The sequence below is a fragment of the Parambassis ranga genome, chromosome 2 (assembly GCF_900634625.1).
Source record: "Parambassis ranga chromosome 2, fParRan2.1, whole genome shotgun sequence".
NCBI classification, from domain to species: Eukaryota; Metazoa; Chordata; class Actinopteri; family Ambassidae; genus Parambassis; species Parambassis ranga.
The window spans coordinates 35,429,358-35,448,558 of record NC_041023.1 but is presented as its reverse complement, the minus strand read 5'-3'; the positions used below and the strand labels follow the sequence as shown (position 1 = coordinate 35,448,558).

Here is a 19,201-nt window from a genome sequence, read left to right as displayed (position 1 = left end):
TTGCAAAGGTAAAAGTTGGACAGTGTAAAAATGAGGAAACATGTAGCGACAGAAATAAACACAGATGACGTGACGTGCTGTCGAGCGTTTTAGGTCCAAAGTAAAAAAGTTTTGTGACTTCAGAACTACAGACAAGCTTTTACTTTGGAGGGAATATAAAGGAAACTGTTGCCTTGGCAATGCCGCGTACCCTCAAGTCAGTGGATGTGCAGTATGTGAAGGGCCTGGGGTCCATGCGCGCAGCCTTGCAGGCTTGGCGGTCAGATGTACATACTGCTCCTGCTGTGTCTGTGAGACGTTTTAAGGTTTGTTATTTGAAGTTGTTGTAAATGTGAATCATCACTCAGAAGCTGCGTCATGTGACACACACAGTATCATGAACACTGCTCATTCTGGCTTTGGGTGTGTGTCTGTGCGTGCGCACGTCGTTGGTGCCATTCTTGTGCGTTGTGTCACTTAAAAACTTTGAATGAGTCATCGTCACAGAATTTTAATGTGTGTGTGTTGGAACAAATAAAATGTTGCCGTTTCACTTCTGTCTCCGAAAGTTCCTCATGAATTGATTATAGATCAGAACACATCTCTAGTATCAGATTATAGGAACATTTCAGGCAGGAAAGGATCACAGTAATAAACCTGCAGCCCCTCTTCTGGAAACAAACCAAGAACATTGGATCATCATATAGTCCACACAGCCTCCGTTAGTTTAGAAATGTTTTATTGCCGAGTGAGCAGATTTATGTGGAAAAGGCACGATGAAAACTACACAAATACAAATGCAGTTTTACACCCTGATTGGCCGCTACAGCTGTTTGTACACAGACACACAAAAGACACTATCATTAGCAACAAGCAGTGAGCCTACTCTGCTGATCGGGCCTATTACAGCCTTATTACAGTCCTATTACAGTGCTATTATAGTCTTATTGGTGTATTATTACAGTCCTTTAAGTGTCTTAAAAGCGTCTTATTACAGTCTTATCAGTATCCTACTACAGTCCTATTACTATCTTATTACAGTCTTATGACAAGGGAGATCTGTCCTCCAGGCTCAGTCAGAGAAACTTAAGTGCATAACTAAGAGCTGACTCCAGCCTGCATCTTATTGGGCGGCCAGGTGACAGGTGACCTGTGAGACATTTCTCTCCAATCATGAGGCTTCTTGTTGTGGGCGCAGCATAAAGAAACATTCATCTACACTCTGACATCCCAGATTCTCCATTAATCAGGCTGATTCTCAATCATTCCAGTAAATTTATTAATAAACTTTTCATGATTTATTGTGCAAAAATGCTGATCAATGCATCCGATTGTTGTAAAGAACATATTGATTATAACTTGCATTGTGGTGCTGACTGAGCTGCAGAGTGCTTCTGATCCTGTTAAACATCTAATACTGAGAGGTTTGTTGTTTCAGGCAAACATGGCGGAACATTCAGTATGACCTTACTGCTGCATCTGTGTTTCTATGGAGACGAGCTGAGCAGTTCCTGCCGGCGCCGCATGATCTCCACAAACTGGGCGTGGTCAGCCGCCGCCTAAGGATGAAGAGCGCAGCGTGAGCGAGCAGCACATGCAGCTCAGTGGGTGCTGCCTTCGTCATAAGACTCCACCCCCGAGTCGCAGGTGCTGGCTGCCAGCTTCTCCTGCCGCCTCCTCATGATCTCCTGGAGCTCCGAGCCGGAGCTCTCCTGTGGACGCAGACAGGAAGTCAGAGAAGAAAAGACGCATCAACGGGACTGCGGTCAGGTGCGAGTCAGGAGACGGTCGGGGGGAAGCATCGGGATTACTGAAGCCATTTGGCCCTCAGCCGTAAAACTACCCAGCAACCCTGCAGAGCTTCTGTCATCATAGCAAACCCCGAGAGTCTCCTCCTCCTTCTCCGAAGTGTCAAAATAAAAGCCTACTGAGCATATGCAAGGCCTATTGGTCTGACCTTTGACCTGACAAACCTGTGAAGCTGCTGCCGCTGCGAGCTGGAAGGGCAGGAAGTCTTCTACAGAGTGAGGCATGCTGGGTAAAAAGCTGGCTGCACAAACAAATAACCAGCCAGTCAGCCAACCAGTGGAGCAGATACTGGTTGGTCAGTATGTTAACACGTCGTTCAGACTGTGTCTGATGATAATAAACATGTTGCCTTTGACTGTTTGTGTTTGTGCAGCCAGCTGCAGGTGGAAAGACACTAATGCTTACTAACCAACACTGTGCAGTACACACACACACACTGTGCATGAACACGTGACTGTCTCACTGCACAGAGCTGAGTTAAACTCGTGTTTCTGATTAGTTTTATATATTTCAAGATATTTCAGGATCAATATGTTCCTTCATAATACTCACCTAAACATTAACACAAATCACAAATACTGATCGATGAATCGTTAATTGATATTTTAAATTATAGAGAAAACTACTAACACAGAAACTACAAAGCAGGAGTGTAGAGGTCAGAGGTCAACAGGAAGTGGATTCATTCAGGATGTCTGCGGGGGGCCTGAAAAGCTGCTACACATGAAGCGCCGCAGCCTCGTTCTGATGCCTGCATCAACCGAAACACAGACAGGGTGTTAGCGTCTGTGACTGAGGGTCAAAGGTCACGGGCTTCAGAACGTGGGCTGCGGAACGAGCTGAAGTGAAGACGGTACCTTCATGAATGTGGTAACAGAAGATCAGAAGGAGGTCAGAAGAAGACCTGCAGGCGGGAAACAGACACCACAGACCAGAGCGCGCCACGGTTGGGACAGAAAGCAGAAAGACAGACGAGCCTGAGGAGCCTGTGAGCTTCCAGGCGCCGGTGCCATCAAGTGGCCACAAACAAACGCTGCAGCAGGAGTCAGCGCCGTCATGTGACCAGACAAAACAACATATGCAGCAGCGCCCCACGGAGGGAGGACGCTGGTCTGCACGTGAGACCGATTTGACTGATTGGTCGGTTCAGCTCATGAGCGCGCTCTGCTGGACAGTTATTATGATTAGTTTTATTTAATTAATGGCATGTTTCAGCCGTCGTTTCAGTCACAGAAACAAGTTACGTCTTCTGTCATCGATTGGCTATTGATTAGTGACATATTGATTATCTGCTTCTCTCTGCTTGCTGCTGATGTTTGTCTGATGACCCAATCAGCTGTCTGGAAGCTCGGCCTCGGCTGACGTCCAAAACAACAACAACCATTTAAATCCATTTACCATAATCAATAGATAAATCAATTAGACTGGCTTTATTGTTAAAAAACTATCTGATATTATTTAATGATGTCTGTGGAGTTTAGCTGTACTGAGCATGCTCAGACTGACTGAAGGAGGTCAACAAGCCGAAACACACTTCCTGTTTATTTCTAATCAAAATAAACTCTTCTTCTTATTATTATTATTAGGGCCCGAAATGAAAGGTGCGAGAGCCCTATTGAAACGCAAGGAATTATTATTATTATTATTATGATTATTCCGCATCTTTGGTCGCGATTTTTACCCCCTGAACGTGCTCAAAAAGTCACTAAGCTTTACCCAAAATTGTCCTCCAACTAAAATTTTTACTTGACAATGTCTCTACAGCACCCCCTAAAGTGTGAAAATATTCACTCTAACTGCTACAGACTTGAAACTTGGTACACACAGCACTTTGTCATACGGTCGGGTTGTGGCGTCACTATGAATTTGACCTTTCGCCAACTTACAGCAAATGGATGTTTTTGTGGCTGTATCTCCCACATACTTCATCCTATGTGGATGAAAAAAATCAGGCATAACGAGCCTGTCATTCTGAACAGATTTATGATGCACATGCACGCGTGGCCACATGGCTCAGCAGCGCCCCCTAGGATTACATATGGGACCCACTTTGACCTACAGACATGAAAATCGGTACGTATCGGTATGTATCACCGCTAGACGAGAAAAAACGTCTCTTAGAGGTACCCTTTAAATCGCACAGGAAGTCAGCCATTTTTAAAAAGAAACATGCCATTTTGTGTTTCGCACCTGCCATACTTTTACGAACTCATCTTCGAGGAATTTTCCCATTGGCCTGAAAATTTGCGAGCTCACTCTTAGGCCCATAACGACCAAAACTTATCACAAGTGCAGAGCTTTATTACACGCTCTGCCCGTGGCGCTGCCACGAAGTTGACCCTTCGCCAACGCACAGGAAATACATGTTTCTCCCTCATACTTCATCCTCTTTGGATGAGAGCTTACAGTCATGTTGCACATCTGACTCTGCACAGATTGATATGCTGATATGCTACAGCCACTGTGCCACCTACTGGCCGGAGGACCTTTCTTTTGTATATACATATTTCGTTGCACTCCTCTGTCCTGCTGACCACTGCACGTGCCGGTAACAGGGGAGAGAGGATGCGGGGCGATAGGGAAGGCGCCAGCTGTGAGTCCTGCGGACCGCAATGAGTGCAAGGGCCTGTCATCGCTGCTTGCAGCTTTAATTATTATTATTGTTATTGTTGTTGTTATTATTATTATTATTATGTCATTCAAACATTGTTTTCCGCTCGTTGACCTCTGACAGACCTGAAACTCTGAACTCAAGAGGTGAAGCTTCTCCGAGGACAGACAGGAAACGGTCGACCTCGGTGGCGGCGAGGCGGGTTGTGTGTGAACGGGGGCACTCACCTCCAGCGCCGCCTTCTGCACGGCCACCTGACTGAAGACTCGGGCGCCGTCATCCGGACAGACCGTCTTCAGCTCCTCTTTGTTGAGGGAGAACAGCTGCGCCCCGGTCAGCACGCCGAGGCTGGTGATAGTGCTGCACGCAAACAGGAAGTGCAGGGTCAACACAGGAAATAAAAACAGAGTTCTGCATGGATGACTTCCAGCAGGAGTAAAAGCCTGTGCAGACTCACACAGGGCTGAAGCCTTTGGCCTCCAGCCAGGCTTTGACCTCCTCTGGAGACGAGTCATAGGTGATGCTGATGGAGGGCAGGCTGGCGCTGCGAGATGGCATCTGAAAATTCTTCTGAGCACTGCGACCCAGCGTCAGCCGGTGCAGCAGCTCGTCCTGCACCTCCTCCATGTTGGACTTCCTGCCTGCAGGAGGAACAGCAGCAGGAAACACAGTGGGTCAGTTTGTCTGTCCTGACTCTCTGGACATCAGTCCTCATGTCTTTAGAGCACTCACGGCTGGCGACGGCAGGCTTCTGGCTGCTGTGGTCCCTCATTGGGACGCCGCCGGTGTCACTGGATGTGGTGCTGTTCTGCCGGCTGATGGCGCTGCTGCTGCTGCCGGGGACGGCTGCCGGTTTAGGGGGTTCAGAGGCTGGAGGTGGAAGCGGCGGTGTGGGAAGCCGGGTGGGGGCCGGGGGGGGTGGCATGGGAGCCGGGGGCATTGGAGTGGCGGTAGGTTTACTGGGGAGGAAGTCCGTCCTCGTGGTCTGCTTCTACAGAGGACAGAGGGACAGAGGTTAGAGGTTTATAAGCTGATCCTCAGCATGTACACACTGCTGCTGAAAGCATCCAAATGCTAATGCTAGCATACGTAACATCCAACATTGGAGACATTTCAGCGCCTGAATGAAGTCACTTCCTGTTTGTTGTTTACCTCGTTCAGCTCTCCCAGTAATTGCTGCCGAAGACGAAACAAAGATGGAGGTGATGAGACCTTTTATTGTCTACAAATGACTGAGCAGCAGCTCTGAGCCACTTCTACTGACACTCTGTGCTAAGCTAGGTTAAACACACCAAACACCATGCTAATCAACAGAGCTATTCTAATGACAACATGTGAGTTCCTTTAAAACTCACGGCAAAGCACACAGCAGGAAGTGTAACTCATCCTACCTTAAACAACTCAAACTCCTTCTTTGGCATCATGAGCTTTGATTTTCAAAATAAAACATGAATGGAGGTGAGATGGTGATGAAACAGGAAGAAAAGCGAGGCGGGGACACTGTGTTAGCATTAGCAGTAGCTACCTGTATGGTGTGGCTGTAGATGGGCTCCCCTCGGCCGGTGATGTCCACTGCTTTGGTGATCTCCAGGATGTTGTTTGGCACGTAGCCGCACACCCCACCACCGTTACGGACCTTCCACCACTGCTTCCTGTCATCCAAAACCTGACAGATGAGGAGACACCTTTTAACCACCCGCACGAGACCCAGAAACACAAAGAAACCAATCAAGCGCGTGGTTTACCTCGACCACATCGTCCCTGACGACAGACAGCTCTGTGGTGTTTCTTGCCACAAAGTCATATTTACATTTGGCAAAGAGTTTCGCATGGATTCTGCTGTCAGCGTCCAAACTGCAGAGATCAGAAATAATGATTAATAATAACACAGATCAATCACATTTAGAACAGCAGCACACACAGCCGAGGACTGCATGCGCTCATTTATATGCAGACTGCAGAGTTCAGATTTGAATGTCTTTAAAAGTGAAACATCATTCTAAACTGCTGCTTGATGAATTACAGCCATGGAGAAATGTCCCACCATCTCATCAGAGCAGGAAGACACGACTGAAAAAAGGCCTGCAGAGACAGGAAGGCCTGCAGGAGCTCAGAGGAGCAGAAAAGATTCCAGTTTTAGCTTTTAGGTTTGAAGCAGCGAATCAGAGAGAACCACAGAGACAAACAGGAAGTGAAGAAGTCTCAGCGCCACCAGTACAGAAACTGAAGCAGCCGTGGCTCATATGGGACAGAACAGAGAGGTGGGACCAGTTCTCCAGGGCATCATGTGACCTGCCAGTTACCGGTCCACATGGCGGCTGACAGCCTGTTTAAAAGCAGCCATGGCTGCATCCTGATCCAGGATCTGCATGCGTTTGTAGGAGGAGCTGGAGAAGGCGTACCCGTCAGGAAACCTCTGCACCGCCGCCTGTTGCACACACACAAAACACAGTCAACACACACGTCTGAATGTCAGAGCAGGTTAATCGGTGTCAGTTCTGACAGACCTCCTGCGCCATTCGCAGCCTCAGATCCTCCGGTCTGTGGAGGTCAACATGGGTGTAGCTTTCAGCCAGTGGGGTGAGTTCCTGCTCTGGACCTGGAGTCACCCCTTGCAAAGTGGGAGGTTCCCAACCATCATGGAGCCGCAGAACACAGGGAGGAAAGTAGTGATCCTTTGGCCACTCCAGCCTGGAGAACATGATGAGAACATGATGAGAATATGGTAAAAACATGATGAGAACACCATGAGAACATGAGAAGAACGTGATGAGAACATGATGAGAACATGAAAAGAACATGAAGAGAACATGAGAAAAAAATGATGAGAACACATTGAGAACATGATGAGAACACAATGAGAACATGAAGAGAACATGAGAAGAACACAATGAGAACATGAGAAAAACATGATGAGAACACGATGAGAACATGAAGAGAACATGAGAAAAACATGATGAGAACACGATGAGAACATGAAGAGAACATGAAGAGAACATGAAGAGAACATGAGAAGAACACAATGAGAACATGAGAAAAACATGATGACAACACGATGAGAACATGAAGAGACCATGATGAGAAAAGAAAGACAAGAACGCTGTCTCACCTGCATTTGGTCCATCCATCTCCCAGAGCCACCCACAGGTGTCTCTCTTCCAGCGTTCCCGCTGCATGAAGGAAGTCGATGGCGTCTTTGGTCAGCAGAGGAACCACGACACTCCGAGCCAGATCTACGCTGCCAGATGCCTGAATCACCTGAGGAGGAGGAGGATGAAGAGTTATATGGTAGTACTGACTGCGCAGGTGTCCGTGAGAAGACTGCAGGATGCGGAGACTCACCATCTTGAGAGGAGTGAACAGGAAGTGAACCAGATCCACGGCGCTCGGGTTCTGGATGTGGTCCTTCAGTTTGCCCTGCAGGCAGAGAACCACATGAGCAGGTTCTAAGGGTTTACATGTCTGAGCTGATCAATGAATCAATATGACAGATGATCAGAAAAACTTATATATAAACAGGAAGTGAACAGGTGAAGAGGAGCTGCAGGTACCAGCTGGTTGAAGGCGTGCTTGAACTTCTGCAGACAGTCAAGGAACTCGTCCTCTGCAGGAGGTTTGGAGCGTAGCGTAAGGACGCCCTCTGGTGGACAGAAACAGCAGTGAGCAGGGGGCGGCGTCAGGGACGTTTTTACCTCAGCTCAGGCTCCGCCTTACCTCCTGGACCCTTCTTCTTGCCTTTCTTCACCTTCTTCCTCTTGGACAGCTCGCCGAAGGCCTCGGCCGCCTTCTGCAGCTTAGTGACAAAGAACTCGATGTCGTCCAGGATGTGGTTGAGGATTTGCTGTGTGTGAGAAGACAGACTTCAGGCTTCCTCCACAGCTTCTCTTATGTAAGAAGATTTTCCCTCCAAAGCTGCAGCCTCTGATTACATGTACATAAACTCTCTAAATCTCTCATCCATTGTGCTGCGAGACGAACAACCTCAGATTTACACACAGCTGCTTTCTGGTCAGCTGATCACATGACTGCATGCAGACAGATGTGGACTCACCACATCTCGGTCCACTCGAGCCGCCGTCATCTCCACTGGGCCCTCGCTCTCCAGCTGCTGCTGACGCTCGTCTGTTGAGACGATGTGAGCAGTTTATTCATACATGATCAATCCTTGATAGGCTGGAACAATGATTCATATTTCATCATAAAGACCCCCCCCTTCTGCTCTCCTCCTGTGACATCACTCACAGTCTTGCTGCTCATTGGTCCAGGCTGACCAGGCAGCCACCCGACTCTTCACGTCAACCTGCTGATTGGACACCATGGGAGGTTCGGGGGCGGGAGCAGTGGGGGGAGGGGGGATGACACTGTCACTCTTCAGTATCATCCTGCAGACAGACAGACAGACAGACAGACAGAGGGATCAGCCAATCAGCAGCCAGCGTGCTGAACAGGTGGGATTGTGAGGAGCTGTTACTTCAGAGCCTCTCGGCGCTTCTTCACTTTGCCTCCTTTGGCATCGACCATGGCACTGTCTATGTCCACATGGATCAGGTTCGCCTGGAGAGGAGCACATCGTGTTTGTTTGTTTTTCATGGTGTGTCATGTTGAGCTCTGTTCCGTTCATTTCTACATGAACACACACACACGTCACTTCCTGCAGTATAACAGCTGTCAGCTCTGATACATCTTCTTGCCGATGTCATGTACCCTCTGTCCAATCAGAGACCACTTACCTTGACGTCGTCACACTGGAACAGGTGCAGGTCCGCTTTGCTCTGACCCGACTCCTTACACACCAGAGCCAAGATGGAGTCGTAGCTGCAGGCGTTCATGACGGCCTGACAGTGCTGGACAGAGGTGATGGGGAAGTTCTCCAGCTCGTTCTGAAGGAACAGAACACATTAAAGAACATCATCCTCCACAGGTCAAAGGTCAGCATCCCGTCCAGCTCTCACCTTGGTGTCCAGGTCGATTAGGCTGACACTCTTCTCCTCCACCTGCAGAAGCATCTCCTGCGTCCACACCTTCCCTTTGGCGTCTAGCAGGCGCAGCCGTCTGATCCCATCGTCCACTGTGATCAGGCCGTCTTTGCGGTCCAACACGAAGGTGCTGAGGTGCTGCAGAGGACACAGGAGCCTCAGTGACTGACTGATTCAGAGGGACCGAGGGCTCGCAGAGAGGCGGAGCCGCCACTCACCTCCACGTGGTAGTGCGACGTGTCCGTCAGGCTGTTGATGCTGGTTTTGGTGAAGTGTTTCCGTTGTTCTGACCGACAGAGAACAGACAGCATCACTTCACCTCTGAGTCCACCACTAAAGGTCCCACCAGGAGGTGCCGCAAAGACCAGCTGATGGGTCACATGACTAGTTTATTGATTATCTATGATTGGTCTGAGGGGCAGGACGTGTTCTCTGCTGTACAAGCAGCAGTGCCTCCTGGTGGGGCCACGTGGCTACTTGTGTCCGGAGGTGGAGGTGTAGAAAACAAACACACACGAAGGTTCAACAAAAGAAACAACTTCAACTCCAACAAAACAGATGTTTGATCAAATGTTTCCATCTAGAAGACCACACAACACAGAACAACTGCAACCAATGTATGAATCACAGCATCAGAACCACCAGCTAGTCTAAAAGTCCTTTTCATCATCATCATCATCATCATCACTGAGGGTCTTATTTTGGTACGACCGGATGTTTTCATTCACATTCATGTCTGAAACGACTTTTACTGAAGTTTGTTTCTGAATTTAACATCCAAAGACCAAAATAAGATCTGGTGTGTTACACACACACACAGACACACAAACACAGCTCACTTTGACTTTTCTTTTTATGTTTAGAAGATGAACGAAGGAAATACATTTCATCAGATCCTGTGAAAAAAGTGAGACTCAGTGACTGAACCTCCAGTTACAATTACACATCACACACACAGACAAACACAGACATAGACACACACAGCACTGATCAGCTCAACAGTAAAACAGAGCAGAGGACTCACCGTACAGAGCTTTGGCACTGGACCTGGTCCTACTTTTGGGGGGGTCCGGAGAGTCATTGCCGCTGACACACACACACAGACAGACAGACACACACACAGAGTTTGTGAGTTAGAGTGATGTGTGTCTTAGAAGCAACTTAACAGTTTTTATGAAACGTGTGAGTGTCTCTTCCTGTTGCATCGACAGCAGGCATCACTGGAACACCCTTACACACTCACACTCTGTCCTAAGCATGAAGCACTGTGATGACAAACTCCACCAGAGCTAACAAGGCTAAAAACATGACTCACTTGATGGGCGCACTGTAGGAGCTGAAGATGCCTGAGGCGAGTGTGGGAGGTTCATATCCATTCATCCTGCTTCACAGTGGACAGTCAGCTGGGAAGGACAACAACACGGTCAGCAAACACAACAAGACACACACAGACACATACAGGCACACACAGACACACACAGGTATCTGCTCAGCATGTTTCTGAGAACAGCTTCATGTAAAACCAGTAACTCAATCAATAAGCCCTGTGAGACAAACTCTGCCTTACAATCACAACACAACACATCACAGAGTGTGAATAAAGACACCATGTGACAGTGCTGTCCAATCAGCAGCAGCCTCCTGACTGAGATAAATCAACCCAGAGTTCATTAACAGACAGTAAAACCTCCTGAGCAGCAGGGAAATGTCACATCAGGCTCAGATTAAAGCTGTGTGTGTGTACAGAGCTGCACAGTATGTACAGTGCTGCCACGTGTGATTACTTTTCCCAGGGCTCCATGTTTTATTCAGCCGCGACTCCATTTTGGAGTCTGTATCCATGACAACAAGGCTGCAGTGAGAGAGAGGCAGACCTGTGAGTCCACGATGAGGGAGAAGAGAGCCCAGAGAGAGAGAGGTGGCGAGGCAGCACACACACCAGGAACACACAAACACCACCAGGAACACACAAAAACACACACACACTCACCAGGAACACACACACACCAGGAAAACACACACACACCAGGGACACACACGCACCACCAGGGACACACACACATCACCAGGAACACACACACAAGTAACACACACACACCACCAGGAACACACACACACCAGTCACGCAATGTCCCCATTGTGAGACTAATAAAGGTAATCTTAATCTTAATCCATCACCACACAGGTCAACAGGCAGACTGCAGCCACCACAGGGGGGCGCAGCACCACCTGAACACACCGACCAGGAAGTGATGTCATCGCTCTGATCAATTACAGTCATGGCATTAGTTCCCGCCCCTGTCATGATGTCACTATAAAAACACGGAAGGCTGAGGGTTCAAAGGGCGGACATGTTCCTTCTCATGTTTGCGCTGTGCTGACATAACTTCCTGTTTACTCCAGTTAGCAAAGTTTATCTGAAGAGGAACAACACACCTTCAGCACACACACACGCACGCACACACACTGCAGGTTAACCTTCGCAGCTTTCAGCGGCTCGCCTACTGAAACTATGTTTAGTTGCTAAAGAAATGAACAGTGTTGTGTTACTGTTGTGTAACTGTTGTGTTTGTGTGTTGTTCAGGTTGTAGAAACAGATCCCCTGCTGTCATTGCCCAGCATCCTTCATTCAGCAGGAGGAAGGTGGGGATTAGTGTGTGTGTGTAAATCTTCTTATCAATCCTCTTTACTCTCCTCTGTGTGAAGGCTGTTTTCTTTCTTCACTTCAAAGTGACCCTTTCAAATTAAAAGCCTCTGACAGGAAACACAATTTATATCAGAAACATTCTGACTGTGATGAAGATCAGGAAGTGTGATTACCATCGTCACACATCACCGCAGGGGTCATGTGATGTGTGTCGATTGATGCTGCGGTGGCATCGAGGCCACGCCGCTCTGCCAGGAGCTGACTCTCCTTCTTGTAACCTACATTCCAAACATGACCTGCAGAGAGCAGAATGGGTGTTTTTATGGTTTGTGTTTCCACGAAGCTTAGCTGAAGCAGAAAACTCATTAACACTCTGGATCTGTTCCAGCCTGATTGCCCCAGCTTGACTGTCAACTATTTTTAGCAGCTAAGCTAACAGGTTCTCTCTGCCTTCACTCTCTGTGCTAAGCTAACCTCTAAATTGTCTTTGTCCTTAGTAATACCATCACTTTCTGTACCCAGCTAGCCTCACATTTCTCTCTGCTTCCAGTCTTTGAGCTACGCTAAGCTGACAATCTTCCTCAGCTTTCAAACTCTGTGCTGTGATAGGCTAAAGGCTTCCCATTGATTCCAGTCTTTGAGCCAAACTAGGCTAATATCATCTGCCTCTGAGCTAGATTCAGCAGTTTGTCCCCCGGCTGAAACTGTAGCTGTTTCTGTTCAAAGAAACAGCTAGTGTGCTAACAGTTTTTGTGCTATATTAGGCTAACCCACCCTGACACAGTTAACATCAGCACAGAGCTCCGTGTCAGCGGCTGTGATTAATTCAGATCAGACTTCCATCACCTCTGGCTGTGTTTAATCCATAGAGCAGCCATATTGATGCTGATCCTGTAGCTGTGACACTGGACTCAGCAGCACATGTTGGCATCTGACCTGATTTCACACTGAAACCTTTCACCTGCAGCACCTGAGCTCCTGCAACAGGAAGTCTGTAAGGGCGCTAAAAATAACTGCAATAATCCTCAAAGGGGATCAGGGCAGCAGTGGCTCAGTGGTATAGCAGGGTTGTCCAATAACTAGAAGGTTGGTGGTTTGATCCTATTGTTGTGTGTCCTTGGGCAAGGCACTTTACTGGTGTGGCGCGCCTTGCTGGTCATTGTATTATTGGATTATTAAAGTATCTAAAATAAAAAAATAAAAAATAAATAAAGTGCTGAAGGCTCCATTCCTGCTCAGAGTCAGAGCTGAAACACAGAAAGACTGTACCTCCACAGTACCTCAGTGATACACAGAAACAACCTGCCACACACGACACAGACACACACACTGCTGCTCCTCAAAAGGCTGAACCACGGTGACAACAAGGATTCTCACACATACACAGACACAAACAAAGACACTGATTAAACAGCACACAAACATTCAGTGCATAGTTACACACAGACGACGTCAACGAGGACGTTACACAGAGGACATTACAAAGAGAACGTTACACAGGGAACGTCACACAGAGAGGACGTCACACAGTGGTTTGGACTCTAAACGTGTCCTGAAACTTTCCACAGTAAGATGCAAACAAGCAGATCCTGTTTCCGGCCCCTCATGACACCATAAGGTGTTTGTACAGTTAAACTCCAGCCTATCCAGACTATCTACTATCCAGAGATCTCCCCCGGTAATCATGGTACCATCAGCAAAGGCACTGCCTCACTCCTGGAAGGGGCGAGGCCAGGCGCTCATTATATAATAGGCACGGTGGGATCTCAGCTAGTAAACCTGCAATCCGACCTCTGACCTGAGGACCTGCTGAACACTCAGGACCAGCTTCAGGGTCAGACCAGACTCGCCAAGTTAGTCCAGTTTGTTAGTTAGTACCTGGATCCTGTTTGGATCGCTGCAGAAACACACAGCCACCATAAAACCAGCACCAGTCCCTTCTACACAAACAAGGGTACACACTGAAAGCTTACCTGTCCAGACGTCCAGGTGAGCAGGGCCAAGCTGACTGTGGACAAAAGAGCTGCAGCTCATGCGTGGCGGATTAATGAGGATCCTGGATTTGCTGCAGCAGGTTGTTAACAACGTTAAGCTTCTAATTAGTGATGGGGGGGCTGAAGAAGCAGTGAAACTCCTCCTCAGTCTGACGCTCATGTGTGTGTGAGCGCTGCTGATGTTTAACGGCACATCTGCAGCCTTCAGGTGATCACAAACAGTCATTGATCCTCCTGCAGCAGGCCACGCCCACCTCACCCTCATGGACCAATAACTCTTCTGATAGTCTCACCACACTGCTGTTTACTTCCTGTGTGTCCCATAAACACATTTTTATGGAGCAACACATTCAGGTGTTGACAGTTACTGTCCAGTGACATCATCAAGTATTATCACCTAATCAATAACCGACCTGCCTGATCACTGCATCAGCTTTAGCTCCTGATTGATTGGCTGCTGCTGCAACTAGCATGGCTAAAGATCACCTGATTAAACCAGAAAGACAATGTGACATGTGACACGGAAATCAATAGAAGCAGTTTTTGAACTTTATCAGTAAACACACACACAGACACACTCCATCTGTTCAGGTCACACACACACACACACAGCAAGGCTTCATCAGGCTGTGAGGTTACTCACAGGTTCTGGTCTTCAGGGGCCCCTGATAACGCATCCCGGCCCAGGACCCCTGAGCCGCTGACCATGCCCCTGCAGGAGAACAACAACTTGCTGCCCGAGTCTCTCTGACTGTTTCCAGTCAGCTGTGAGCTGCTCTCAGGTAACAGCAGCTGATCAATGCTCCACCTCCTCACACCTCCTCGCCAGCCTACGATCAAACAGCAGCCGACGCCATGACTCTGACAGAAACTCAACCCATCACTGGTTTCCTGTTTCAATCCCACGATCCTCCAACACCTGCCAGGTTACAGTTACATCATCCGGTCACCACGGCAACCACACACACACACAGGCTGGTGTGGAGAGCTAGAACATTTTCAGACAAATAAATGACGACTGATCAAGATAATCCTTGGCAGGTATTGATCACTCAGTGTGAGGACTCACACAGACACACTGAGCTGTGTGCAACCATGTTGTTGTGTGTTTGTTGGTGTGTGTGTGTCTGCATGATGTGAAGAGGCCGAGCTCTGAGGACACAGTCTTCCACCAACAGTGATGGACTTTAATCTAAGACGAAACTCCACAAACAGACACACAAACAGCACTGATTACACAACACGCCCAAAGTCTGCCGGAGAGCCCTCTGACCTTTGACCTGATACAGCTGACAGGACTCACAACCAGCATGCACAGACCCACAGGGGCGACTGTACAGCTAAGCACATACACACATTAACCACAAAGCAACACAACGAAAAAGGAACCTGTCAGTGACACAAAATACACACCAAAGAACCACAGAGACATGAAAAGACACAAAAACACACAAATCAACTGGTTGGTTCCCTGCAGGAGCCTCCGAGAGCCAGAACCAGTCTGTGTTACACACTGTGTCACAGGCTGTGTGCTGTTGCTTCACAGGCTGTGTGTTGTGTTGTTGTTTCACAGGTTGTGTGTTGTTGTGAGTTCTGTTACAGGCTGTGTTGTGTTACAGGCTGTGTTTTGTATTCTGTTGCAGGCTGTGTGTTGTGTTGTTGTGTTACAGGCTGTGTGTTGTGTTGTAGGCTGTGTTGTAGGCTGTGTGTTGTGTTGTTGTGTTGCAGGCTGTGTGTTGATATTTTGTGGTTTTCCAGTCACGTGTTTACGAGCAGGTGACCTCACCTGAGGGCGGCTCGCGGCAGCTTGTACCTGCAGAGGTCACACAGATGACCGTTCAACGTTCACCGTTCACACTGATGCGGCCTCGTGCTGTAACCTTCCGGTCACCCCGGCCGGAACAATGCGCCGCCGCTCAGTCAGCCTGGAAACCGAACACAAGGCTCCCGACGCACCGGGCAGCCGCGGCACACAGCCGGGGCCAGGCACCGACTGACCGCCTGACTCTCACATGGCTGCTCGGTGCTGCAGGTGTGACCACAGCTGCCCTTCATGTCCTCACTGCCGGACTCCATTTGCGATCCGGACGAGTTAAACTCATGGATCCCAGACAGAGTTACCGCGAGATTAGACTGGATGGTTATCAGCCGGTAAGACGCTGTCAGTGCTCGGTGTGAATTTAACACTGTTTAAATTTAACGCTGTGAGGTGGAACTGAAATACATCGATCAGTGAAACTAGTTTCTGGCTCCCAGCCGCTGGGCCAGTACCTCTGAGAGGACGAAGGAGCAGCAGGAATAAAAGTTTTATTGAACAGAACACCTGTCTGTTCCGGGCTCGAGCCGGTCTGAACTGCGACCATTGATTGACCATTTTACATGTCAGCACTCACAGCTCGGTTTATGTGATGATCCAGGGAGGTCTGAGTGTCTGAGCACCGCGGGACCAAGCTGCTCTACAGCCTGAAGCTGATCAAACATGATGTATCGATTATCTGCTGATCTGGTCGACAAATAACAGTCTGAACGTTCCTGAAGGTGGACTGATTAATCGAACTCACCTGCAGGCGTGGCTTCATCAAATAGTCCCAGTGTCATAAAAAACATGGCACAAGGCGCAGCGCCGCTCCGGTCCGCCGGTACCGGCTCCACTCACACTCAGCGTCCCACACGCAGAGCTCCTGCTGGGCTGCGGCGAATCATTAAAACTGCACCGAGTTCAGAGCGCGTTAAAGCAGCTGCAGAGCTGGAGCACTGAACCCCGAGTCAGGTTGACAGGCAGACCACGCCCCCTCTCCTGTATCGAGGCAACTGGCAAACAATTATTGGGAGGAGCGGTTGTATGACCGGAAGATGACCTGCTCGTTATCGATATACTTCAAAATCAGGATTGATTGTTTATTGAACTTTATGTTGTTAAATATAGATTTCATCTTATTTCTGATTATCTGGTGACAAACTGTGAAATCTTAGAAATCCTTAGAAATCATCCTTATTGTTATAATGGTTTATAATTCTTAATAACAATGGAGATTTTTTTATAAGTATGAATAACTGCGCACCAGTCAGCCAACACTAAGGGAAATGAGCCCTGCTATCCTTGTGTGGCAGGCTAATGTGCAGTTAGGACGCCCCCTGCTGGGAGTGTGGACACTTTACCTGGTAGAGGAACAAAATTTACCAGAATAAAAGCCCTCAGTGCTGATGCATCAACACGTATGAAACGAATAATTCTTCTGATCAATCTGCAAATTAATTAGGGCCCAAGCACCGAATGGTGGAAGAGCCCTATTGAAACCCTTAGGATTATTATCCCCCCCACCTTTGATCGCGTTTTTGGGGGCCTTAACATGCCCCAACACTCACCAAACTTGGTAGAAAAATTCATTCGCCCGAAAAATGTTGAAATTTGCTGACTTTTGAAATGCACATAGGAAAATGGCTCTATAGCGCCCCCAACGTGTAGCCCCTCTGGTCGGTTTGACACAGGATTATGAAAATTGGCACAAATATGTATCACCTCAAGATGCACAAAAAAGTCTCTTGGACCAAACCCAACAGGAAGTCTGCCATTTTGATTTTTTTTTAATAATTTTTGGCGATTTCTGACCCTGCTATAAAACTTTTCATGCCTCGCATACCACAGGGAATAGACGCATTCCAAAACTCTTACAAAAGTCTGACGGTGTGGCCGGGGCGTGGCCTCAAAGTTTGGGGATTTCACAGGAAACAGGAAGTCGCTATAACTTCTGTGTTTACTGTCCAATCTGTACCAAATGTCACATGTATGATCAGAGTCTGACTATAAACACATCTATACAACAATATTGGGGATTTGACACAGCACCACCTACTGGCTACACAAAATGTTGTGTTTTCATAGGTTTTTCTGCCTGCCCTCAAAGTTGACCATTCGCCATTACAAAGAAACTCACTGTATTTATTGCCCTAACGCATAGCCCCCCTGGCCAGTTTGACACAGCAGCATTAAAATTGGCACACATCTGTATCACCTCCAGACACACAAAAAAGTCTCTTGGACCCCCCCTCCAACCCCAACAGGAAGTCCGCCATTTTGACTTTTGTGGCCATTTTTTGCCTATTTCTGACCCTGCTACAAAACTTTTCACACCTCGCATACTTCATGCAATTGAGCTGTAATTCACTGTGTCCACTCAGGACACCATAGGGAATAGACGCATTCCAAAACTCTTTCAAAAGTATTACCATGTGGCGGGGGCGTGGCCTCAAAGTTGACCATTCGCCATTACAAAGGAACTGGCTCTATTTTATGCAGTACTACCCATATACTTTATGCAATGTGGACAAAATCTTACACTACTTCTATGTACCCAAGTCTGAACAGATATATATGCTAATAGGATGATACGGTCATAGCGCCACCTACTGGTAGCAGGAAAGTTTGGTTGTAAACATGTGTTTGTTGTACATCTCTGCAAATGAGAGGAGAGGATAGCATAGGACAGGAGAGTATAGGAGACAAGAGCATAGGAGAGAAGACAGCGATACCCCCGCGGATCGCAAGGTGAGTGAGGGTCCGCAATGCTGCTTGCAGCTTTAATTTCCTGATTGATATTTGAACAGAAAACCAGCACATTTACCCAGAATCCTTAGCGATGAGTGTGGAAACTCTACGGATGCAACAGAAAGTACCAAACATCAACAGTATGTACAGGTCAAGTGATGTTTATCAGTCCTGTTGTTCCTCCATAAAAACCTGCTCTGTGAGACAGGAAGCAGACACAGACAGAAGCTGTCCATCCCACCGCCCCGTCCTCCAGTCTCACTCCTGTGATCGTCCTGTTCAGACATGAAACCCAGCATCTGATTCTGAGAAGATATTAACAGCAGCTCCTGTAGCTGTGCTGATAACCAGGTTTAAACAGGTTAATGTTACCCCCACACCTGCAGGGAACTTGAGATGTTAATGCGAAGGGTGACCAGCAGAGGGTGCTGCCAGCTGCCCCAGCCTTTGATATCTGACTACATGGAAACACAAACATCTGCACAATAAACCTGAGGATTTCCTGCTGGACTGTTGTCTCAGATAAACTCAGTGGCTCTGAGGCTTTTATTCTGAAAGGAAGCGGTGAGAAGACTAAAGGTCCATATTTGACCTGTTCCCAGGTGAGCATGCCCGTAGCCACAGGAAGACTCAGGAAGA

The 19,201-nt window shown here is 47.9% G+C and overlaps 1 protein-coding gene across 5 annotated transcripts; it reads right to left on the bottom strand.

Annotated features, from left to right (window-relative positions):
* Positions 1 to 700: 700 nt before the first annotated feature.
* eps8a (EGFR pathway substrate 8a, signaling adaptor) lies at positions 701 to 16,797 on the bottom strand. Of its 5 annotated transcripts, none has more exons than XM_028394198.1 (21): positions 16,578 to 16,795; positions 10,691 to 10,778; positions 10,400 to 10,461; positions 9,594 to 9,661; positions 9,352 to 9,513; positions 9,130 to 9,279; positions 8,871 to 8,953; positions 8,642 to 8,781; positions 8,451 to 8,521; positions 8,114 to 8,240; positions 7,951 to 8,039; positions 7,742 to 7,816; positions 7,509 to 7,657; positions 6,907 to 7,090; positions 6,703 to 6,827; positions 6,145 to 6,253; positions 5,925 to 6,065; positions 5,132 to 5,390; positions 4,857 to 5,040; positions 4,627 to 4,759; positions 701 to 1,691 (listed from the first exon to the last, which is right to left on the bottom strand). In XM_028394198.1, exons 2-21 carry the CDS (start codon positions 10,753 to 10,755, stop codon positions 1,581 to 1,583), a joined length of 2,487 nt encoding a protein of 828 aa, XP_028249999.1. In that variant the 5' UTR covers positions 10,756 to 10,778; positions 16,578 to 16,795; the 3' UTR covers positions 701 to 1,580. The 5 variants fall into 5 exon arrangements, with proteins under 5 accessions (XP_028249999.1, XP_028250008.1, XP_028249975.1 ...); XM_028394207.1 differs by having other exon boundaries at positions 701 to 1,538; XM_028394174.1 differs by lacking the exon at positions 701 to 1,691 and having other exon boundaries at positions 1,702 to 4,759; positions 16,578 to 16,797.
* Positions 16,798 to 19,201: the final 2,404 nt, after the last annotated feature.

Coding starts and splice junctions, on each gene's coding strand:
- eps8a (XM_028394174.1), bottom strand. CDS start 10,755: ATGAATGGATATGAACCTCCCACACTCGCCTCAGGCATCTTCAGCTCC. Junction 5,391..5,924: donor TCTACAGCCACACCATACAG/GTAGCTACTGCT, acceptor TGTCCTCTGTAG/AAGCAGACCACGAGGACGGA. Junction 5,041..5,131: donor GAAGCCTGCCGTCGCCAGCC/GTGAGTGCTCTA, acceptor TTCCTCCTGCAG/GCAGGAAGTCCAACATGGAG.